This window comes from Branchiostoma belcheri, unplaced genomic scaffold (genome assembly GCF_001625305.1).
Source record: "Branchiostoma belcheri isolate BF01 breed outbred unplaced genomic scaffold, Haploidv18h27 scaffold124, whole genome shotgun sequence".
Lineage (NCBI taxonomy): Eukaryota > Metazoa > Chordata > Leptocardii > Amphioxiformes > Branchiostomatidae > Branchiostoma > Branchiostoma belcheri.
Window position 1 is genome coordinate 378,690 of NW_017802647.1, and position 21,616 is coordinate 400,305.

A 21,616-nucleotide genomic window follows, 5' to 3' on the forward strand; every position below is an offset into this window, starting at 1 on the left:
AACAAGTCAAGTTAGAGAGTCTGTTTGGGATAATTTACCGCTCAACAACTGGTTAATATGCATAGAAAAGTCCTGACTTGTTCCAGGATAAACAACAGTGGTACCGCCTCTCTTGCAGTACTTTAAACCTGTGGTGGATTCTCGGTGTCTTTTCTACCGACAAATTTACCTTCATGAGCACTATGTGACGTACATCATTACCTTGGATATGGTCTTTGATACATAAACAACTCTGTTACCGCCCCCCTCCCCACTCAAACTTACCAGTCGTCTGTCTCCCCTCCTTCCAAATCTATCACCTTGTCCATGTCATCCTCTGTAAAAACGGCTCCATCGTGTCCCTCCTGCCTGCTCTTGGCCTCGGAACACTTTTTTTTACGTTGTAAACGCATAGAATTTGACCAAAATACACAGGACCAACAAAGCACGTTCCACCTTTCAGAAACTAGGTCAGAGGTCACACGTTCTAGCGATCCTCAGAGATCCTCAGCGGTTTATTTACAAACTGTTGGTGTACTGTTTACTAATACATTTTGTACGCACGGGTTGATATTCGGTTGGCCTCGCGTCTCTTTGTGTACGTTATTCACGCTTAAAATACAGGGATACCTCATCATTTCTATAATCGAAATAAGAGTTCGACATAGAGAGCGACGTAGAGCACCATTCACCGGGGTTGTATACTTGTAGTGTCCGCCGTTTAGCCGGAGGTTTTGTCCAGTATTTTTTCGTAAATCTGCACTAAAAGTGTGGTTCTATTTCAGGATCATTGATTTTACCCTCATTGAATAGTTTATTGACCTATGTCACTAATTAAAATTAGTGGCTTGGACTACACGGTGCACTGGCATGACTGGAGATACATTCACTTGACCACACAAATGCCCCCAGCGGTTGCTTAACTTAGTAACGGAGGGGGCCCCGAGTTCGCCACTGTACCCCGAGTTCGCCACTTTGTGTTTCCTTTATTTTTTACGTGGAAAGGTAGAATGTTAGGGCTACTTCAATGATACTTCGAGACTAGGACAACCAAAGATTAATATGCATGTAGTATTCTGTTCAGGTCTAGTCAAGCGGAGATCTGCGTAACAACAACGGGGAGAGAGGACGCACGGCATGGGCACCACGTTTGGGTCGCGTGGCTGGCGACAGCGACCGTCTTCTATTCTCTGATTGCTTTAAATCGAAAAAATGGTTCTGGAAACTAGATATTATATGAAAAGACTTCTTAAAGATAACAAGAAACTGCAAAATAAAGATGGATGGGAAAGTCTCCCGTCTTGTGCATGTTTGAACCAGTTATTTCGGTAATGTTGTGGAAGTTTTTTTGGCGTCGAACGCCTGACTTATCGATCGAACGTGCTCTCATTTCGGGTGGTTCGAATTTCCGAACTTGAAGAATGGAGACATGAAAAGGTAAGATCTCGTTACATTATCTATAAATAGTCTGACAAATCGAGTCTATAGACACAAGAGAATGATATGTAGGATATAATATCCATAGAGTTACATTTCATGAGAGAAACCTCTCCTTTTACCGCCGCTGCCGTATTATCGGTGCGGCTGCTCTCTCCCCTAAACTTGTTTGTAAACTTCTCATAGTCCAATGTGTTCAGCTACGTGGCTACCGGCTGAGTTTGGGAGGTCTTACATCGTGGTAAACAATATTAAACCTTTATTACCGTAAATGTCCGAATAAAGTACGCACTTTTAAAAACTTTTCAAAATACAAAAAGTGTCTCAGGCCGCCGCCAAAGTCGGGGTGCTTACCTTATTTGAGGTTTTCCCCGACAGATCCAACGATTACCGACGAATATAGCGAAAACCGGCAAGGAGAATTGAAGCGCACGACATCGATTCGTACATAACATGTCGGATGATTATGTTGACGAGTGGAAATAAAAGTTCAACTTTAATAAAGGAACGTATTCCATTTGTGTATCATCGATATTGACACGAAATTGCGGCAAAACGAGAAGACGCACGGTAAGATAATCTAGGTCACTCACGTCGCGGTGTTCGGTCATGCTGACGGGACGGTCGCCAGCCAGCCGCCGATCTCAGTTGAACTCCGGCCGAAAAGAAATACCCCCGTAATTATTAACGCAATTCTAAGAGGGTTATGAGTGGTAAGATTTAAAATGGTCCGCAAGCCGTGATTGTTCTTGATCGTCGTAACGTAGTGAATAACGTTATAACATGACAGTTGTGCTTCACCTGATGGTCAGTTCTAATGCACTTTCGGCTCTAGTGAAACACAGAAATATTCAACAAATGTTATATCCAAGCCGTTACAAAGGTTCAAATGACAGAAATCGTTTCACTTCGTATCACAAATGTCTTTAAATATTAATAGATGCCGCAGAAAATTATTTTGTAGCGGGACTATACCAGCCAGTACTACGTTAAAATGCTGGGTAGGTGTACACGGCATGGCCCTACAATGATAGGGTTTTTCGGGCGAAGTCTTTGAAATCTTTTGCTGCCCGCCGGTGGGTGGGGCCCATGTGCGTGCTGCTGTGGGCGTGACGCCGCTTTGTCTGGCCAGGACGTGCCGTCGTCTTGGCAACGCAACGTGGGAAGCCAGCGGCCAGAAGCTTTTCATGCTGGGAAGTTTTTATTCCTTTGATTTTGTGACATGAGCAGTAGTTTACTAAACGAGATATTTTAAAGAACTTTTTCGCTCTCTCCGTTCAGAATTGCATGTCCCGGCAGCCCTTCGTTGTTGTTTTGGTTTCGGTGTCAAATTTTAAATACGCTAGCACATAAATTCTCCGACCATTCCCACTTCTCCGCCTCGATCATTTGTTGCTCACCGATGGGCGGTCAATCAGCGCTGACGTGGTTTAGAACGTGGCGAGCGGCGCCGCGGCACCGGCAAGAACAGTCCCCTTACGTCGGCGGAAACTTACCCACGTCTCTCGTTCCGATGCGCCGCAAAGTACTTCATTTAAAACCGCGTACCTGAAAACAGGAAAAGGGAATAATTGAGTTTGGAGGTGTGAACAACAACGTAGTCTACTCTCCTTGATGCTATTATATCACCAAATCCACTGCCCCCATCCACAAACCAAAAAAAAAAAAATGTAGGGAAAAATAACGTCCCCGGACGGTAGCAAAAAAAAACAACAACAACTTCTTTCTCCAGGCTCCCGCTCGACGGGTGCTGGTGTCTGGACGCCCGCAACAGTTCAGGCCGATGGGAATGCTGCTGAAACGTAGGACCTCGCGTCGTGACGGTGAGAAGGGGCGGGGAAATCCACAAAGAGTGCTCCGCCCTCCATTTCTCTGTTGCCGTGCTGCGCATATGAGTGTAGCAGGATCTCGTGGTATTAACGCAAAAGTCACGCTGTATTTTTCGTAATTACGCTTCTCCCTGCCAAATCTAACCAAGGACATTTTAGCCGTATTCCCGCGTTAATTTCAGGGTATTCCTGCGACAAAGTGGCAACTGTAACGTAGGTTGTACTGTACGTTCTTTCCTGGAACAAGTTGCCGTGAGCAGCGTACGCAACACATTGCAACCCTTCACTTATGCGCCGTTAAAATAGATGTTGGTATGGACTCTTGATCAAAGCTGTAAGTTTCAGTTTTACGTTGGTAGCATGATAAAAGTAACATTATATCAAATAAATACTCAAAAGCCCACTTGTATATTCATGGTTCAGTAATATGCTGGACTCTGGAACGCCGAACATGACCCACAGTTACGTCGCAGAGGACCGACCTTGTTATGTCCAAATAAATGGCGCGTTTCGTTCCGATGCGCCACAAAGTATTTGTTTTACTACCCCCAAACGAGTAAGCGTTAACTCTAGGAATAAAATCCAAAGGCTAAAAAACACTTTCAATCCATATTTTGATACTTCCTGACAAATTATAAAAAGTGGCGAACTCGGGGTACACCCTTGGAACTACCGCCCTAGTTACGTCGCAAAGTAGAAGGTTGACCCTTGACCTCAACGTTCGATCAATCACCATGGTAACACGTATGTAAAAAGTCTAACAAAAACTCTTTCGACATGGCCATATATCATCAAGAGGTTCATGGAATTTTCCTTTGAAATGTGTGATTTATGTTAAAAAGTGGCGAACTCGGGGCCCCCTCCGTTACAGTGTTAACTCGTGGGGGACAATTGCCGCAACTTATTTTCGAAATTCTATCTTTTTGCTTCATTTAACTGAAATGAGATTTATCTACAATAGTCCGGAGAGTATCTACGACAACTTAAAGTACAGCTTACCTAATGAGCGGACGTGGCGCGTCTTCCTGGGCGAAATTTTTACCCGCTCGTTCTTCCCTTCCATGTGCACTCGCCATCTTGGAAACTTGTCTTTCACGCACATGTGCCTGTGCCACCTGTAAATCATGAGCAAAATTTGCATTCGATAATCAAGTTAACATAAGATAAATGACAGGCCAATAGGAAATCACCACATATGCATGCCTGAAAAATACGATGACTTAATTATGGCTTTCATCTCGAAATTCTTAATTTTTCTGTCCTCATCATTCAACTTTTTAAATTTAGGAGAAAAACACACGTTAGTAATTTTCCAATAAATGATCTTTGTTTGACCCATTTATCTTTTGATCGTGATAAGAACATTTTCTAGTTAGTACGTGACAACTTACAAACATTACAGGCGACAAATGCCTGTAGGAATACGTCTCTAATGACTAGGTACAACAAGAGTAAATTTCACGCGACATACGTGTAGAATATTACATTTGAGTATTTCGATCTTTATTAGTGTTCTTTTCTCTTTATCGACGATTGTTAAACTAAAAATATGTAACATATATATATAGTTTCAACATGTTTTGGATCAACCACAACATCACAAAGTTATTATATTGGTATCATAATGGTACATGATATGACCGAATATAACCGTAGCGTCCGCAATTTGTGACTGAAAGGATTCTTCTGGCGAAACAAGTCTTATTATTACATGTAAGACAGCAAAACACACAAAAAAGTTTTAGAAAATTAACCATGCTGAGCCCTATTTGTGTACAATTCTTTTATTTTTCGTTCACGCAAACAACCCGGCTTGTCAGTCACACATTATACATTAAAAGTAGGAACAAGAACCTTAGTAAATGTTTATTATCGTCTCTTTATTTCTTCATTCGCACATAAAAATACATAACATTGAGTTTGTGATCGTGCCTTTTGAAAGAACCCAGCCCATAAGTCTTTATGCCATAAGACATAGCTTGACACCTTGATATACTGTGAATATTTGTGACTTCTTGTGAATTCGAATAAAGACCATGGCTCGGGACAATAAGTTGTTGATAAAAAAGACCATGTGTAGCTGCACTAGCAGGAGTATCAATGTTCCCCATACTTGTTGTACTCCGGCAATCTAGATTCAAAACGCATCAACTTCTCCGTCCATTGCTTGGCCATCTCATCCAGCGGACCGCCTTGTCCGCCGAGCTCCGTGGGGAGAATTTCAGTACCCGTCAGCTCGTGTAGGGTCTCGTACACTCTGCCGTGTAGTTTTATCCTCTGCCTGAGTTTGTCCTTGAGGAACGGTCGGAAGATGGCAAAGATGGCGTCGACCAGAAACGACTCATTCACCAAGTTAACACCCCTGATACGTGCGGGGAAGGCGTCCTGGAAAATGTTGGTGATTGTACGCACGTACCGCAGTCCCACCTGGTACGCATGTCTTGCTGTGACGCCACTCTCTTCTTGTACAAACATTACACCGCTCACTTGCGTTTCTTCCTCCTCGAGCAGCAGTTCCATGGATAGAATCGCTGCTCTCACGTTGTCGTATATGGGCCAGTCGTCAGGGTCCCACCGCCCTGGCCTGAAGATGATGACGCTCCTTCCTTCCCTGTCCCTCCCTGGCAGCGCCGTGACCACGCCTTTCTCCAGCACGTGTCTTATTGCTGAGGGTAGAAGGTTCTCAAAGATCTCAGGAGTACTGGTCCTAACTCGGTAATAGTTCTGTAACAGTTTGAATGCACGATCACAGTCAAACTTCCTCGCCCGTAAGAAACGTAGCAGAAAGACACCGTCTGTGCAAGCGTTGAGGTCGGGACGGGCGGTGACCATGTCCCGCAGTGCTTGGATGTCACGGTCCCTCCCTGCCGGCTTCTCGTTCAGTTCAGCTTCTGCCTTCTGCTGCAGAGCTGGGCTGAGGGTACACACGTACTTCTCTTTGGGCGTTTTGATGTCAGCCATGTTTGTTTTGTTGGTTCCTACAGGGTAGTATCAGGTCAAGGACGTTTGTCGCAGATCACGCGGGCGATAAGATTCTTTGTGAGATGAGTAGAAAGGCCAGTTTTTCTTCCCCGAGAAGACCGCACACTCGGAACACTGCTATTATGGTAAAACACGAAGGCTATCGCAACAATAACGAGATATATCTGTATTTACTGTTGATAACATGCACACAGAGACGCGAAACCGACCAGATGCCAATCATGTAAACCAGCAATATTCAGCAGTGTACTTTGTAAATTATTCGCTTCTGGGCGCTTTTGGACCGTGCACGCAAACTGTTGCTACTGCAGTTTGTATCTTTACCCTTGGGTGAACAATGATTTGTCGCATATGTTATAATACTTGTATAATGTTTCACAGTTTTCACATCAAATCATCTTACATGAAAATACCATCAAGTTATCAAGAAGATCATTCAGATCATCTTAAATTATTTCAGTAGACAAGACAATTACTTTGAACCCAAGTAAAAATACATGTAATCACATTCTTTTCAAACCTAAGCTCATTAAAAACTATTTCTGAATTTTTCTCTACAAAACCGTACAAAAAAAGCATGTCACCTTAACACTAGTAGCCTGGCATCCAAACATAATTTAGCTGCTGAGTCTCTTTTGTTCTCTCGCAAATAGAGAGTAAATAGGACTCGTTTGGATACCAGGCTAGAAAAACACTTGTTGACCTTAAAATTTGACATTAGTAATAAGACAATTCCAAAGGACATGCAGATAATGCATATGTGGTTCTGTAATCTACAAAAATACATAAAGATATGCAACTGTGTTTCATCATTTTAAATCTTCATAATCTTAACATTATTTTCGAATCCAATATACATGCAGCATTTTTTCATAGAATTTTCTATCACTTATTTAAAAGCTCTTCTGTGTTTCAAAAACATCATCAGCAACAACAATAGCAACAGCATAAAAATAATTACCAATGAACACAGCATTCTACAATACTGGACGTCTTTCATGGCTCAAACTCTCAGATTAAGCTGTAGTGTGTTTTGTCATCAAAGCCTCTGTGTTTCAATTGATATCTTAACTCAACAGAAACTACCTGTATTTAGAGTCACATTGTCAATTAACGAGCTATGACTATGTAACGTTACAGTCAGATATGTACAGCCAATGAGAATCAACAAAAGTAAAATATATAACATTCATAATACAAAATATCGCGTACATGTACTTTAGAGATTTATAAAACATACTACTATGTATTACTCTTGCTGGATTGTGTTGTACATTTAAGAAAGATGGCACCAATACATACACTTATTTCAAGCGATAAATTAATAATCTCTTATTTTACAAATGTCACAGCAAACAAGGTTTTAAAACTGGCATTCTTGCGACTACATTTCTTGAATCATACATGTCTGTACCCAAGGACACTATAGCCTTTCTATACCACAGCATTTCCACTGTCCCTGGGAGGTGAAGACTTCACCACTTCATCATATGCTGGTGGTGGTGAGTAGGACCTGCCTTCTGACACCTGTGCTGGTCCCCTATTGGCTGTCTGAGGTACCGTTGCCATGGGAACACCAGATGTTGTCGTTGCAGGTCTGTAAAGAAAAAGGAAAGACTCATTAAATGTCATTGATGACTAGTAGCAGAGAGGCATTCAATGTTTTGTTTGAAACATATACTTGTATTTAAAGGGCAAAATACATTGTACCTCCTGTATATCCTGCTTATGACTCTTAACTGTATCACATACATTGTATATACTTCTATATTAACTATAGCAGCACTATACCATCTATAAACATGCTACTTACCTTTTATTCCTTCTATAACAGATGCAAATGACTGCAATGATGAGGATCAGTCCACCCACACAGCCTGCAATGATTCCAATGATCTTCACCATCTTTCTGTGCTTTACAACTGAAAAAAAAAATATCAGAGATGTGAACAAGGGACTAAGCATTACAGTAATATACAGTTAATTTGTATACAAACATCTTGCCAAAAACCCAAAGAAATGTTGAAGTTTTAGAATGTTTTTCATGTCACAAGATGTAGAAACTTACCCCCACAGCCGCCATTGTAATAATCTTCCTCATCGCTGTCATCTCCGCAGTGGTTGACACCATCACACATCAGACTGTCGTCTATACACCTGTCGTTATAGACGCATGTGTACTGGTCACAGCCATCATAATCTGTAGTAAATGGAGACATGATTAGCTATCATCATAACTATATCATCATGGCCCTACTTAACGTGTGTTTGTGTCTGTGTGAGTGTCACTGCTTGTGCATGCGTGTGATTGTATGACTGTGTATTTGTGTAACTGCATGTATATGTGAGTGTCCGCTTCCTAAAATATCATCATTACAAAGAATGAAGATGTTTCAAATTGTGGAGTTCAGAACATTTCAGATAGAGGGACCCAGTAGTATTATCATGTTGAATCTAAAGTTCTGATACGTACGTGCGGAGTGGTAAACTGTGTAGCGAATGCGGATGTGTCCAGTGCTGTGCGCATCACTGATGAGCTTGAGGGTCACATGACGGTTGTGTGCATCAAAATCAGGATGGGACGTTCCACAAACCGTCTCCCAGGTTGAATCAGGATAGAAGTTGCCTCCATAAGAGCCGCTCTGTGCAAAAACAATAAATCCACAATTAAAACAGTAGAAGCAACTTCCTTCTGTGTGTAACATTAGTTAAAGCTGCAATATGTACATGTAACATTAGGATGATACAAAAAGTCAGAAATGTGAAATAATTGTACCAATATGTTGAAATTAAAAGAAGTAAATTGTGGTAATAATGTGCATTTATCATGATCAGACTACTATTGAGAGTCTTTTCAAAGTTCATACCTTAATCCTTGCCCTGCTGACATTTTTTACACAATACATGTGTATTTTCAAATAATTTCCTGTCTTAATTAGGTCATAGACCCCTGACTTCTCTGCAGTGGCATAGTTACTTCGCTACGGTGTGATGTGTTGAAGGAGAAATACCCCCAAGTTGTACCTATAGCTATACAGGGTGCTGTATATAGATTGTACTGTATGTTCAAAACAACAATTGTTGGGCTCCGCAGGACACTAGGATATATAATAGTACAATCTTTTCAAAGTTCATACCTTAACATACAGCACATCTGAGCAGCCGTAAAAGCCACTAGTTCCCTCAATATGGATGTCTGTAAACTGTAGAAAAATCCGCTTGCCTACAGCCGCTACCAGCGTAACCTGGGTAAACAAAGATTGTGGTATGTGAGTGCCAGAATAAAAATCATGGAAATTTATGCACTTGTATACCTTTCTTTTTTTTAGAAATCCTGTTGACAAACTGGAAAGATAAACAAGAAGCCATAGGCGACAATTCTCCGTGAAGTTTTATTATATTTCAACAAAATCCCAAGCGTCAACGCCAGACCTACTGTGCAGACATTATAATTAGGCAACGGTTAATACAATGAGGGCGCGTCACAAGCATAAAACATACAAAGAGCTAAATCCATTACTGCTCCCAGGGCGTGTAAAGATACTGTGCTTCAAGTTCTAACTTCATTTTAATTACACACACACAATCATTGCATTCACATAAAGATCGGACTATCATGGTCGTGTCTAGTAACAAAGACAGCCCCACCGTCTTACGGTGCCTGTACCTAATTAAGCGCGCCTGGAACAAGCCAAATTCCAGCAACAGTGGCGGTAAGCACCGCGAGTGTTACTACCGCCGGCCAGATAACCAGGATATCTGCTTACAGTACCTCTGCTACCAGACAACTGCCTAAACCTACGGTCTATTCCACAGGATTGTAAAAGTAGGGATGTTTCGAAAATAACCATTTACTCCAATATCAAAACAGCTACGGTAAAAATAAAAAGACGTGCATCATCCCGGACATAATGCAACACCACATGCGAAATTACACAGATATGCGACGTACGGCAGAATGCGTTTTGGCTGCGAACATCTTCCAAAAAACTTGGCATCTCTTAACCATGGGCAAAAACATCTGGAACCACTTATAAAAACCACCCCGTATCTGCATGAACTTTTACCTCCCCCCCGCTATTCCAAACAACGCGTTTTTCTGGACCGTTCCAATTCGCCTCGTAATTGTAGGGGTGCGTCTGCGATATTACATTGACCGCGAAAGCAGCAACGGCAAAAATACACATTCGTGCATCAACACGGGCATGCCCGCAGACGGCGTATAAAATTGCGTGCCGATTACACGAAGAGAACCCAGTGTTTTGACTGCGAACATGAAAAATTAGCCGATTACAACACTCCGTCCGGAGGTCCTGACCTCCTTCACGGAGTAACAAACAACTGTAGTTTGCAAGGAGGCAGTGATATGAGTTAACAAATTAACATGCCTACAATCAAGCATCCTGCATACAACAGAAAAAGGAAATGATGAACAAGGAATCAGGGATTTTGAACAAACCAACAAAAAAAGAGATCATCTTACCATACAGTCTTCTGAGTTGGGGTAGTTATCCCAGAACAGGTCTCCAGCATCTGAGTCTGAAACATCCACCCCGTTTCCAAGTGGGCCGCAGTGGGACCCCATGTCAACTGTTTAGAAAGGGATATTAATATCATATTTAGTCATGCATGATTAATTCGGCTTGTGTTATGATCTAACAACACAGTTCAGTGACCAGAAATTTAGATAGACCAGGTAAATAAAAGTTAACAGCCCTGCCTTTTCCATAAACCCGTTATAACTGCCCTTTCCATACACAACTGCGATAGGTGTCTCTAATCTCCGAGTTATTAACATTTAGAACTGGCGCCATCTAGAGTCTGGTCGGTTGAGGACTCTCTCCAGATGGCCAGTTTTGACCGTATTTTTTTTGCCACCAGACATCTGCTTGGAGATTAAGATGAACTACCGAACCCAGCATTACTATTCAGGCTATTTCTCAACAGCCTATTACTAGAACTACATTACTAGAACTTTTTCTTTTGTATCTAAAACTTTAGATTCATTTGCCACATACGTTACAACTGTAAAGCGTCACAGACACATAAATTTTCCTCCGACAAGTATTGATTACGGCTAAGAATATGGGGAATCATCCACATACTGACAGAAACTGAAGTACCGTTTCGCCTCACCCCATGACATATGTCCTTGGCCAAAAGTTCGTGCGTTGCTTCACAAATGTCTCTTTTAACCTCCTTGATATAACGTTTGACCATTGGTTACGTTAACAGGTTACTTACCGTCTTTCGTCGCTGCCTTGACGCATGTGAAGACGAGGGCCATGAGAAATGCGTGCATCCGTGGGAGCTCCATTCCTGCTGCGGAGTTGTACCAGTCCGTAATATTTTGCGGAAGTGAATGCCTGGCAGCCGCGGCGCCGGATATGAAACTTCGCCGACACGACTTCCCAGTAAAGCAGGAAGTGACGTCATTCTATATTTGTTATAGAGTAGTGACGTATTGTGTTGTCGGCTTCCAAGAAAGTATAGGAGGCACGACTTCACAATAGAAATAATTTCCCTCCCCTCTTTCCACTAACAGAATTTGAGACGTCGTGGGTGGATATTTTGGTAATTTTAGATGTTGGCAAAATAAAGAAGAGACTATATTAATATGGCCCCCTGAAGGCATTCTAAGGTACTGCAAAACTTTCATACTTAGCTAACAATAATACAACTGGTCTTATCTGGGTAGAGAAGATAATGTACAACTTAATAACATAGCTTTATTGTCATCAAAACAACTTAATGAGTAAATCTGGCTTACAAAACTTGGAAAGATGGAATGTTGAGAATACATGTACATGTACTACTAGTATCTAATGTAGACAAAAAATATCCAACTGTGCTCTACAGGAGATAACGTTACAAGTCCAGATCTGAAAATATTTCTTTTGCACTTTGTACAATATGATATGAATTTACTATTTATTTAGTCAGGCTACTGCCAATTCTCCATTCATTAGCATAAAATGATTAGTATAAGACAAAAGAATGTTGTTGTCAAAACAGAGACTTAATATATGATGAATAGATTTGATATTTTACTGTTGTTGAAGTACTTTGCAGTTTTATATGTAGGTATGTAGGTACAAATGTAATGTTATGTACAATATCTGCTTCAACTTCCACTTCCTTTGAGGTCACAACCTTCGCTTTCCCTCATTTAAACCATGGCTACTAATATAAACTTCATGTATTTTTCAAAAATACATACACAGCATGGTTAACTAGGGTAGTTGTTCTCTGTTTATGAGTGACTTGCAAGCACATTGAAGAAGTGAAAGATTTCTTCCTTGTCGTACACGGCCACTTCTGTGCTGCAGACGCCACACTTGACGGGATGGTAGATGTCGTCCCCATCTGCACCAGGTTCTGCTGCCTCCAACCTTTCCACACCCTTCTTCTGCTTCTTACTCCCCCTGTTCTTCTTAGGGTACCTGAGACGCTCGGCACGGATGACGTTACAGTTGAGTACAAACATAGCGCGGTACTGGGTCTGGTACAGGTCATGGCGCTGGCAGTCGATACACAGGGTGGTCATACAAGCCGGACAGTTGAGAATCGCGTCACTGTTTGGTGCTGGTTGTGCCTTAGGCTTGCCTGCGCTCGGTCCCGCGCCTGAACTTGCCTTCTGCTCGTTGATGGCCCGGTATTTCTCCCGCTGTCGTGTCATCCATTTCTCATCGTCGGCGTCCATGTTTGGGTCATAAAACAGCTCATCATTTGTCATCACTCGGTGCTTCTTCCTGCGTTTCTTCCCCTTCCCATCAGCCCCCACAGCCTCGCTGTCGGTACTCTCATCTGTTACATCACTCTGTGCCATGCTCTGTCCATCTGACCCCAGGTTGGCCTCCTGACTTTTAACGTCATGACCTTTCACCCCATGAGACACATCTTGTGGCTGTTCGTTGTCACTGTCCTCATCACTATCGAAGTAGATGTCGTTATAAAACTCGTCTGCCACTGTCTGCTGTGTAGCCTTGCCGGCAGCTGCTGTTTTCCCTCCAGCAACTGACCCCTGACCTGACCCTTGACCTGGACCCTGACCTCCAGTTGCAGAAGTTGAAGCCATCTGTTGTTCAAACATCTGCAACATCTCTGTTTCCTAGAGCAAAAAGGAAGTAAAAATTGAATAAAAAGGCTAATTTGGTCAAAATGTGAGCAAATAGTCAAACAGATGTCGATCTTTTTGAAATTGAGAAGAAAACAAACATGTCGCAAAAGTCCCCTAATGCAAAACAGAATGCAGTCTTGTATCAGATTTTGGAGAGGTCATCCACAACAATCAACTCACCTTTGACGTCATCCCATCATCCAGTTCTTTGTTCATCTGCTTTTCAAAGTCGTCCTCTGATTCACTGGACTCCCCCTCGTCCCCGCTCAGCGCGTGTCGGATCAGACGTCTCTTCTGATTGGGCGTCCCGTGCAGCAGGACGTCCAGCTCATCCTCTCCGTCCGAGCTCCCCGCGCTCAACTCCTCAAACTCCTCGTCCAGCACGTAGCCCGCGTCGTGGTCAATCCCACGGATGTCGTGTCTCCTCGACATGGCTTCAACCTGACAGTTAAATCAACTACATTAGGATTATACTAATTTCTTTGTGAATAGAATAATAAAAGTTGTAGCATACTTTCACGGCACAGTCAAACTTGTCAAAGAAGGCCATCCAGAGGACCAAAGTAAAGTGGTCTTCTTGGACAGGTGCCCTTCTTGAGCAGGCCACTTGGAGGCTGACTTGGGCAGGTTTGACTGTACTGGTATGATGGAGCAAGTAAATGTACTCATACAGAGGAAGATGAAATGTAGTACCCAGTGCTTTTACCTGACTAAAGTAGGGTTTTTCACTAGCACATTGTGAATATAACAGGAATCATTTAAATGATGGCAGTAAACAGAAACATACTAGTAGTTTGATAGTACAGTATGTAAATTATTTCAACAGGTTGGCAAGAGACTGTATGAAGAGTACTTTATTATAATATAACAGCCAGCTGTGTGGGGGCTTTTTTTTACATCACCAACACAAAAACCCAAAGGCTGTTGAATAAATCACAAAAACCCAAAGGTTGTTGAATAAATAACCTAATAAATTGTCCTTAGAATACTTCTCTATACCTCTCATGGTGTAAATAATACACACAATATAAAACAAACATCATGTGTGTGTGTAACAACTACTCTGAAGTTTATTCACTGTTAGCACAGATACAGCTTTTATAAATCCCTTAATACATGTATTTGTTGCACGTTATCATGCTTGTGCTATATTTTTGCTCTTGCATTTTCTATAGCTCTTTTTGGTCTACAAAGTCAATTGTCCCTAGTTCTGGGTAACCTGCAGCATACAATTATCAATTACATCTACAGCATGTACCTGTCTAACTGCAGCATGTCTTTACTACACAATTAGAGGGTATAAGACAGTGTCTTATTTCAAGAAGGTATTGTACTCAGTAGTTGGTACTATACATCTTTTCTTATAATTTTTCTAAATCATCTGTATGATGAAAAGAAGTTGACTTATTAGTGTGTATCAATCCACCAATCTCTGTTAACTTGCTTTAGTGTAAATATGTATTTCACAGAGTTACGGTACTTGATTTGGTCGACGAAGTGATAAATACCGCAATGGAAATGAGTAGCTGTAGCATATGGATGACTAATACTGTAGATTTTCTCTATATTTACATCTTGTACAAAGTTCCTTCCCTTTTGATAAAGCAGTCGTAGACCAGAATAACACTGAATGGGACATTACGTAAATACTGTACATGAGCACATTACAAGGTTCAACAGAAGAACCATTGACATGATTGACATATTCCTTGGGATTTACATTGTATTATTAAAACAAGTCTGCACTATGCGCGACTGTTTACAATACATGAGACAAAAATAAATGTCATTAGGCTTGTCATTCCTGTGGCCAACAACAACAAAAAATTCCCTGTACTGTTCCACAAACTTAGGGCCCACTGCTATCAGCTGCCTGGGTAGATACCACCTGTGGTACTAGCGGGGGTGGCAGGTTTAAGTTGTCTTCGTTTTCTGTGTCCAGTGTAACAGCCTGCAGCCCAGCGCCGGCTTGTGGATATCCGACAGTAGAGGGGCTCAGAAGTAGGTCCTGTTGGTTAGGTGAGTCGGGTGTGCCCGCTAACTGTAACGGCTGGCGGGGCTTGATGTCCAGGGGAGTACGGGCAAGCACGTCCTGAATCTGCTTGATCACACCGTCCCGAAAACCCTGCATCTCCTGCTGCAGCTGTTTGGCATCCTCCATGAGTTTGTCGTGTTTTGCGTTCAGTTCTTTCAGGCCCTTGATGTTTTCCTGCATGAGGATGAGGCCCTCACATGTGTATCCATCCGCCTGGTCGTTCTGTTGAGGTTTGGGAGGGACGGCTTCTCCCGACATGTATCTATCAAAGTCCTCCTGGCTCAGAGACAGGGCCTGAGCGTCTAGACTCTCCAGGAAGGCAACGGCACAGCACAGGTTGGTAAAGTAGTACCCGGCCTCTCCCGCCATCAGCCTACTAGGGTTAGCAAACCGAGTGATGTACTGTACGTTGGAGTGAAGAAGGGGTGGGTTGGCTCGTAGGGTGATGTAAATTAGAGCCGGTAGGAACTCGTCTGCGCTGGCGGGAGCATCGTGGGACACGCGGAGCAGCTCAAAGATGTGCTGGCAACACCTGACCAGGCAGCTGAGTTTCTCCTGGGGAGACCGCTGGGATCCCACCTCGATGATGGCAGCGATGGCCTGGTCTGTCAGCCCCTGCACCTGGGCGTCGTCTTCCTTGATCCCCGTGTCCAGCATCTGCGGCGTGACCCAGTTGAGGGAGCGGATGCGGTCCTGGAGTTTGAGGTCTCTCTGCTCATCATCTGTTATGGAAGGGCAGAAGAGCAGCTGGTGCAGCCTGGTGGTGATGTGTTTCTCCACCCCGTCCAGCAGCTGTGCCTGCTGTTCCGCTGTCAGCCCTCCAGCCGTGGGGTGCTTCTGTAGCCGCTCACTCATGCTGTTGTAGAAATCGTGCACCATCTCCGACTGTTCCTCGATGGGAAGGTAGGCGGAGTTCTGCATGCGGTGGATGAAGTGCTGGGCAGACTTGTACAACTCCTGAGCGAACGCCCTGCTGCGGACGATCCGTAACCCTTCTATGAACTCGTTGACAGTTTTCTGGCTCTCAGGGCTGAGTACGGGCTCTTTTGGCGACGCCTGTGGAGTGAGTTTCCCTTCCTGGCTTGGACTCCCCTTCACAGTGCTGGAGGATTTGCTTTTAAACAGTTTCTTTACGGTGCGAGTTTTTGATCCAGTGTGCTGAGTCTTTTTCTCCTCAAACTTGGAGAACGACAGCTCACGTCCGCTACCTGAGCCTCCGCTGGCACCAGGGCTCCCGCGGTTCTCGGCGGCGTACTGCTGCTGAAGCCGCTTGGCGTACTCGTGGTCGCTCTCGATCTGACGCTGCCGCGACTTCTGCACGATGTCGCGGTAACACTTGGAGCAGTACCCCTGCCAGGACGGGTTGCCATAGTAACCACATCCATTCTTGCACAACAGCTCTGATTGGTCCACATGTAGACCCTTCCGGGTTCCCCTCTTCAGTGAACTCATGTTGACTTACCACTCCCTGGCACCTGGGAAGGGTGGAAATATGCCCTTAGTAAAGATATTCTTCTTTGCTGCTGTTACTGTGCAAAACCTCCCATGCAGAGTTTTGATATGTAATCACAATCAGGGCACAAATGTACCTTTTTAAAGGGCAAAAGCACATGTTTTATTCATCCGGAAGCAGCTGGATATTTTACTAGTCTGAGGCCTGCATTTTTTTCAACCTCCAATTTAAACGTGTCAGTTTTTAGATAAATTAAGAATTTTTATTTCATGTGGCAAACTTCAGTCTACACTACCTGAGTTACAACTAGGGGATTATATATCCACCCCTCCCATAGACGCCAGGAAATACACGTATCCATAAATGTAACCTTTAATATGCACAGTTCACTTTGTCATCAATTATACAAAATATTATCATACAGTGTATATAATTTATTTGTGTATGTCACTTGAAACCTATCCACTCAAATGATACTAACAAATTCACCAAAAATACGTACATTATCATTTCCATGTTTATCTCCAAGTGACATTATATAATAAGTTTTCTCGCCGCTAATAATTTTAAAAGCTTTGGCTTTGCCGGTAATTTATAACTTTGCCCCCCTCCCCACAGAACCTTTGTACCTTTTCCAAGTTTGCGCCTCTTCCCTACAAAACAAGGCACAGGAAACCTCTTCACAGTTCCAAGAATAGGAAAGAGTACGTAATGAACACACAGTAAGTATCAAACATGATCAGAATACCTCTGAAATCTGCAGAAAGGTGCGGCATGTAGCAGGGAGAGAAAAAAATTTATAATCTTCCTCCTCGGGCGCAAACTACACCGCTACGTCATAATGAAAGCAGGGAAACGTAAAGCAAACAGGTGAAAACAGTCATTTTCTGTGATGGACGAAATGTCAACATCCAATAAACGATCTGCAGCAAAACGTGATAGTGGGATATTTGGAGGGTTTTAGATGTCATCTTATGCAAAAAAATATCTGTCATGCCCGAATTTTGTCTTTCGTTTTTGTTTGCCTGTTATGCCTAAAAATTAAAGATGGCGGCGCCCATGTCGGGATAAAATTGCTTTCAGCTTTTTAATCAGAATTTCTGGAAATATAAGGGAGTGGTTACATCCAACTGATAAAGAAAAGGGGAAAGAACTAGAAACTTACTCATTGTGTATACAGGTAAGTGAAAGAGCTAGAGTATTTCGGACTTAGCGAGGTTGTAAATATTTATATCGGAAATAAATTTTGGGGGGAGGGGGGCATTGCACACTGAGTGTAAAATTATAAAATGTTCTGATGACAGCAACAGTCCTCATGTCAGCAGTGACTTCTAATGCTCAGGGTGGATGCCATGCATGTTCAAAAATAAATGTTTCTTTTGCAAAAATAAATGTACACCAGTACCAATTTGTTGGGAAATTTGCCAATAGCATACTGAAGTTTATACTTTACAAGTGCCCCCTAAAACAGGGCTCGAAATTAACATTGTCCCAGTGTCAAATGAACGAATGGATTTGTACAAATCTGTAGGGAAAGACAAAAGTACAGAACACGAGATGCGTCTGACAACAGCCCTGCTAGGTTGGAGAGCGCGGTATCGGAAACTCGGCCCCAAGTCCATCCGCCTGTCCTTGAGCGGTTGCACCAACAGACCTTTCTATCACATTGTGGTGGCACCAACTCCAGCAGGGAGAGACAAGGAGATCTACGAACAGGCAAGTGTTTTCTGTTTCTACATAGAACATTTTATCTCTTTTAACATCTCTTTGTTCATTACGTTAGTGAATAAGGAGGTTCATACCCATTGTGAAAGGTAAAGGCCCACCGAGATGCAAACAAAACTTGTCTGGACATGTATAAAGCATGGTCTGAGATGTTTTTGTCTCGTGAGCCTTGCACAGTTGTGTGGGGCTCCTTAACTGCAGCACCACCTAGCATCCTACCAAATATTTGCAGGTAATTGTTGGTGGTTGTGTAAAAAGAGCCTTACAGATGAGGCTCGTGCTAATTCTACACTACAAGTACCAATCTTAACCTATAGCACACTGAAGTTGCCATTTAGCTACTAATTTTTATTGACTACAGGGTTAGGCAGCAGGGAGAAGGTTAAGTGACTGACATGTTATTCTATCTCCACAATTCCACAGTTAGGGACCTACGACCCTTTGCCCAATGACTTCAACGAAAAACTTGTCAGCTTTAACTATGAGAGACTAAAACACTGGCTGGCCATGGGGGCCACACCCACCAAGCCTGTTGCACAACTTCTAGGTGAGTTTTTCTTACCCTTCACTTAGATTCTTTATGTTTACCAAAGGAAAACATGTTGTTTTTGCTCAGTTGCTTTTTCATCTTCTCCTTTTTCTTCTCCAAAAAGTGACCTCAATGACCTGAACCAATGTTGTGTCTGTTACCATCATGGTAATGAATGTTGGGTTACATCATGTTGTAATTTCATAGCAGGAAGGATCTGGACTCCTGTCTGACCATATATATACATGTAAATGTGTTTGAGTCAGAATTAAAAGAGCAGACAGTACGCAAAGGTAAACATTATGCATCTGACTTGCAAATGTTAACTTTCTCGTTATCATTAATATGCTTTAATTGTCACCAGTAGTTTTTATTACCAGTGAAAGAACCATAAACTGGCTGTTGATAGCAATTTATCCTTTCGATGCACATATACGTAATTCTCTAAATGTCTTCCAGGACTTTCAGGTTTCCTACCTCTTCACCCCATGAGTTCAGTCATAGCAGAGAGAAAGAGGAAGGCAGCAGCAGAAAAGGCAGCACAGCAGGAGGCTGAGGAGAAGGACCAATCAGCCACAGATGGGGTTTAACAGGAGATAGTGGGGAGGGGGTATCTTTGTGCTTGAAATAAACTGATACTTAAAAGTTGTACGTGTATAGCATCTAAGGTTTTTTTCCTGAATAAACTGTTGTGCAAGACTTTGTATGTCCTCATTAAACTCAAAGAAAGTCTCCTAGTTGTATGGGACGTAAATATATCAGTGTGTGCATGGAATAACATGAAGTCATTGTCAGAAAGATTGTTGAAGTGACAAATCTTACCAGTTTTTCTAAATTTCTGAAGAAGGAGGTATGGTACAATGTATCTGCTTTGAATCTTTCCAATTTACCGTAATTTTGACAGTAACGTGACATTTGCAATTTCTTATTTCCATAATCATTGTTTACAGATTACCTTCCAAAATCAAAACACGAAATATGGCACAAATAATCAAAGGACTTGTACAACTACAAAACCAGTAAAAGATCTAGGTACAGTTAAGATGGATACATGGTTACATAAACAGAAACGAACCCAAGTAAACTGTCCCTGTCCTATAATGCCTTCATCTCCAAGGTTCTCTAATTTGAATTGCCCAACCCCGCTTTGTTCATAACATTTTTCTCCTTCACTGCTTATTAATGTACTTCTTTAATACAGACCTAGGAGAAGCCGGGAGGAGAATTATAAAATGTCTTCTCCCTTGGTTCAATGAAGAACAAAAGAGTAGTCCCATAGCAGTTTTGATGCTGCAGGCACAGTGGCTTGCCAATGAACAAAGGGTTAGCTGATTGGCAATTATCACCGAAATGTTGGTCCAGAATCTCTTTTGTGTTATTTCATTATAAACTGTCCCTGGTTGTACGTCATTACACATAATCAACAACATTACATTACGTCCAAAGACATTTGTTAACGTGTGTATTTACACCTTCCTTTGTGTTAATCCCCATGGCAACTTTCAAACGTCAATGAAAACTAATGATGAATCGTGCGTCAGTCATTCTCCGTCTTTTATCCCAGTCAGCAATTATAAATCATGTTTACCAGGAGCTGAACTGTGCCTATTGAAAAGCGGTTAACTCTGCTACAGCTCTGGGCCCATTAGGTATAATGATCCAATCAGGCACACAATTTGACTTGAGTCTTTAGATACATATGTGCGTGGGTAGGTGGGTTGTGATGTGCCATGTGTGTATTGCGCCTTCCTTTGTTTGTATCTATCCCCAAGGCAACTTTCAAACGTTAGTAATTGACTGAAAACTAATGATTCATCTGACTGAAAACTAATGATGAATCCAACGTCAGTATATGTACGTGGGCAGCTACGTACGTACAACTTACTACAAGGGGAAATCGCCAAGTGGCGATCTGCCTCGCCTGGAATAAAAGTGCAAAACTCACATTTACGGGCTTACGTATACACAAGCAGCTCTTAAACTACTAGTATAGAATAATAACTTCTATCACTGCCTGAAAGTTCAGCAGGTAAAATGGGAGAAAATGTGAGTGAGGAGGGATGTTTAAAAAATAAGAAAAACGGCGCTTCCTTTTATCCTGGGTGCCATCCTCCTTAGTTACAGCACACTCTCTCCTCTCACTTGCTCCCCAAAGGAAGAGCCGTCGGTATAACCACGAATCTCAAATCTCAGGCTCGGACATTTTTACTGCGAGTTATGAATATTTAGTCCCCCCACCCCTTATATCAATCAGAAAGAAGCAGTTGTTATGTCTTTCAACAGGAAAGGTCAATCACCCTTTGACCCCGAGTAACCTTCCGACTACCGATATGCTTGTCACTAGCAGTACTTACATCATGTACCTTGGACTGTTAACAAGTCTTACTAGTAGTTACTACTTTATTACTTATGCTTTATTCAGTACTCTGTGATATTTTCCTGATTTTCCCTTCATTTTTCAGGCAATGAAACAAAGAGTTTTAGCATTGTCTCATATTCAAGACCAAATCGCTTTTTTAAATAGGTG

At 42.3% G+C, this 21,616-nt stretch overlaps 4 protein-coding genes and 1 pseudogene across 5 annotated transcripts in view; 1 reads left to right on the top strand and 4 right to left on the bottom strand.

Moving 5' to 3' along the window:
* The window catches only part of LOC109463304, a 13,346-nt gene extending 1,740 nt beyond the window's left edge, over window positions 1–11,606 (bottom strand). The window contains exons 1-7 of one of the 2 annotated variants that reach the window (XM_019760051.1): window positions 11,472–11,605; window positions 10,711–10,817; window positions 9,365–9,472; window positions 8,701–8,869; window positions 8,296–8,427; window positions 8,041–8,149; window positions 6,379–7,824 (exon numbers count right to left, since the gene is read on the bottom strand). In XM_019760051.1, the coding sequence (XP_019615610.1) occupies window positions 7,662–7,824; window positions 8,041–8,149; window positions 8,296–8,427; window positions 8,701–8,869; window positions 9,365–9,472; window positions 10,711–10,817; window positions 11,472–11,544 (861 nt within the window). In that variant the 5' untranslated portion in view covers window positions 11,545–11,605 and the 3' untranslated portion in view covers window positions 6,379–7,661. Of the gene's footprint in view, window positions 1–6,378; window positions 7,825–8,040; window positions 8,150–8,295; window positions 8,428–8,700; window positions 8,870–9,364; window positions 9,473–10,710; window positions 10,818–11,471 lie in introns of those variants that run through there. The other variant, XM_019760052.1, reaches the window with a different exon arrangement.
* LOC109463303 lies at window positions 4,930–6,252 on the bottom strand (annotated as a pseudogene).
* Window positions 11,607–12,480: 874 nt separating the features above from the next.
* On the bottom strand, window positions 12,481–13,779 carry LOC109463268 (E2F-associated phosphoprotein-like). The gene is made up of 2 exons (XM_019760009.1): window positions 13,528–13,779; window positions 12,481–13,338 (listed from the first exon to the last, which is right to left on the bottom strand). Exons 1-2 carry the CDS (start codon window positions 13,777–13,779, stop codon window positions 12,481–12,483), a joined length of 1,110 nt encoding a protein of 369 aa, XP_019615568.1.
* A 485-nt stretch (window positions 13,780–14,264) lies between these two features.
* LOC109463302 (rab5 GDP/GTP exchange factor-like) lies at window positions 14,265–17,683 on the bottom strand. The gene is made up of 2 exons (XM_019760049.1): window positions 17,584–17,683; window positions 14,265–16,857 (listed from the first exon to the last, which is right to left on the bottom strand). The coding sequence occupies exon 2, from the start codon at window positions 16,832–16,834 to the stop codon at window positions 15,197–15,199; it is 1,638 nt and encodes a 545-aa protein (XP_019615608.1). The 5' UTR covers window positions 16,835–16,857; window positions 17,584–17,683; the 3' UTR covers window positions 14,265–15,196.
* Window positions 17,684–17,874: 191 nt separating this feature from the next.
* On the top strand, window positions 17,875–19,788 carry LOC109463279 (probable 28S ribosomal protein S16, mitochondrial). The gene is made up of 4 exons (XM_019760018.1): window positions 17,875–18,015; window positions 18,367–18,551; window positions 18,984–19,107; window positions 19,549–19,788. Exons 2-4 carry the CDS (start codon window positions 18,393–18,395, stop codon window positions 19,677–19,679), a joined length of 414 nt encoding a protein of 137 aa, XP_019615577.1. The 5' UTR covers window positions 17,875–18,015; window positions 18,367–18,392; the 3' UTR covers window positions 19,680–19,788.
* Window positions 19,789–21,616: the final 1,828 nt, after the last annotated feature.

Coding starts and splice junctions, on each gene's coding strand:
- LOC109463268 (XM_019760009.1), bottom strand. CDS start 13,779: ATGTCGAGGAGACACGACATCCGTGGGATTGACCACGACGCGGGCTAC. Junction 13,339..13,527: donor ATGATGGGATGACGTCAAAG/GTGAGTTGATTG, acceptor TTTTTGCTCTAG/GAAACAGAGATGTTGCAGAT.
- LOC109463279 (XM_019760018.1), top strand. CDS start 18,393: ATGCGTCTGACAACAGCCCTGCTAGGTTGGAGAGCGCGGTATCGGAAA. Junction 18,552..18,983: donor ACAAGGAGATCTACGAACAG/GCAAGTGTTTTC, acceptor ACAATTCCACAG/TTAGGGACCTACGACCCTTT. Junction 19,108..19,548: donor GCCTGTTGCACAACTTCTAG/GTGAGTTTTTCT, acceptor AATGTCTTCCAG/GACTTTCAGGTTTCCTACCT.
- LOC109463302 (XM_019760049.1), bottom strand. CDS start 16,834: ATGAGTTCACTGAAGAGGGGAACCCGGAAGGGTCTACATGTGGACCAA.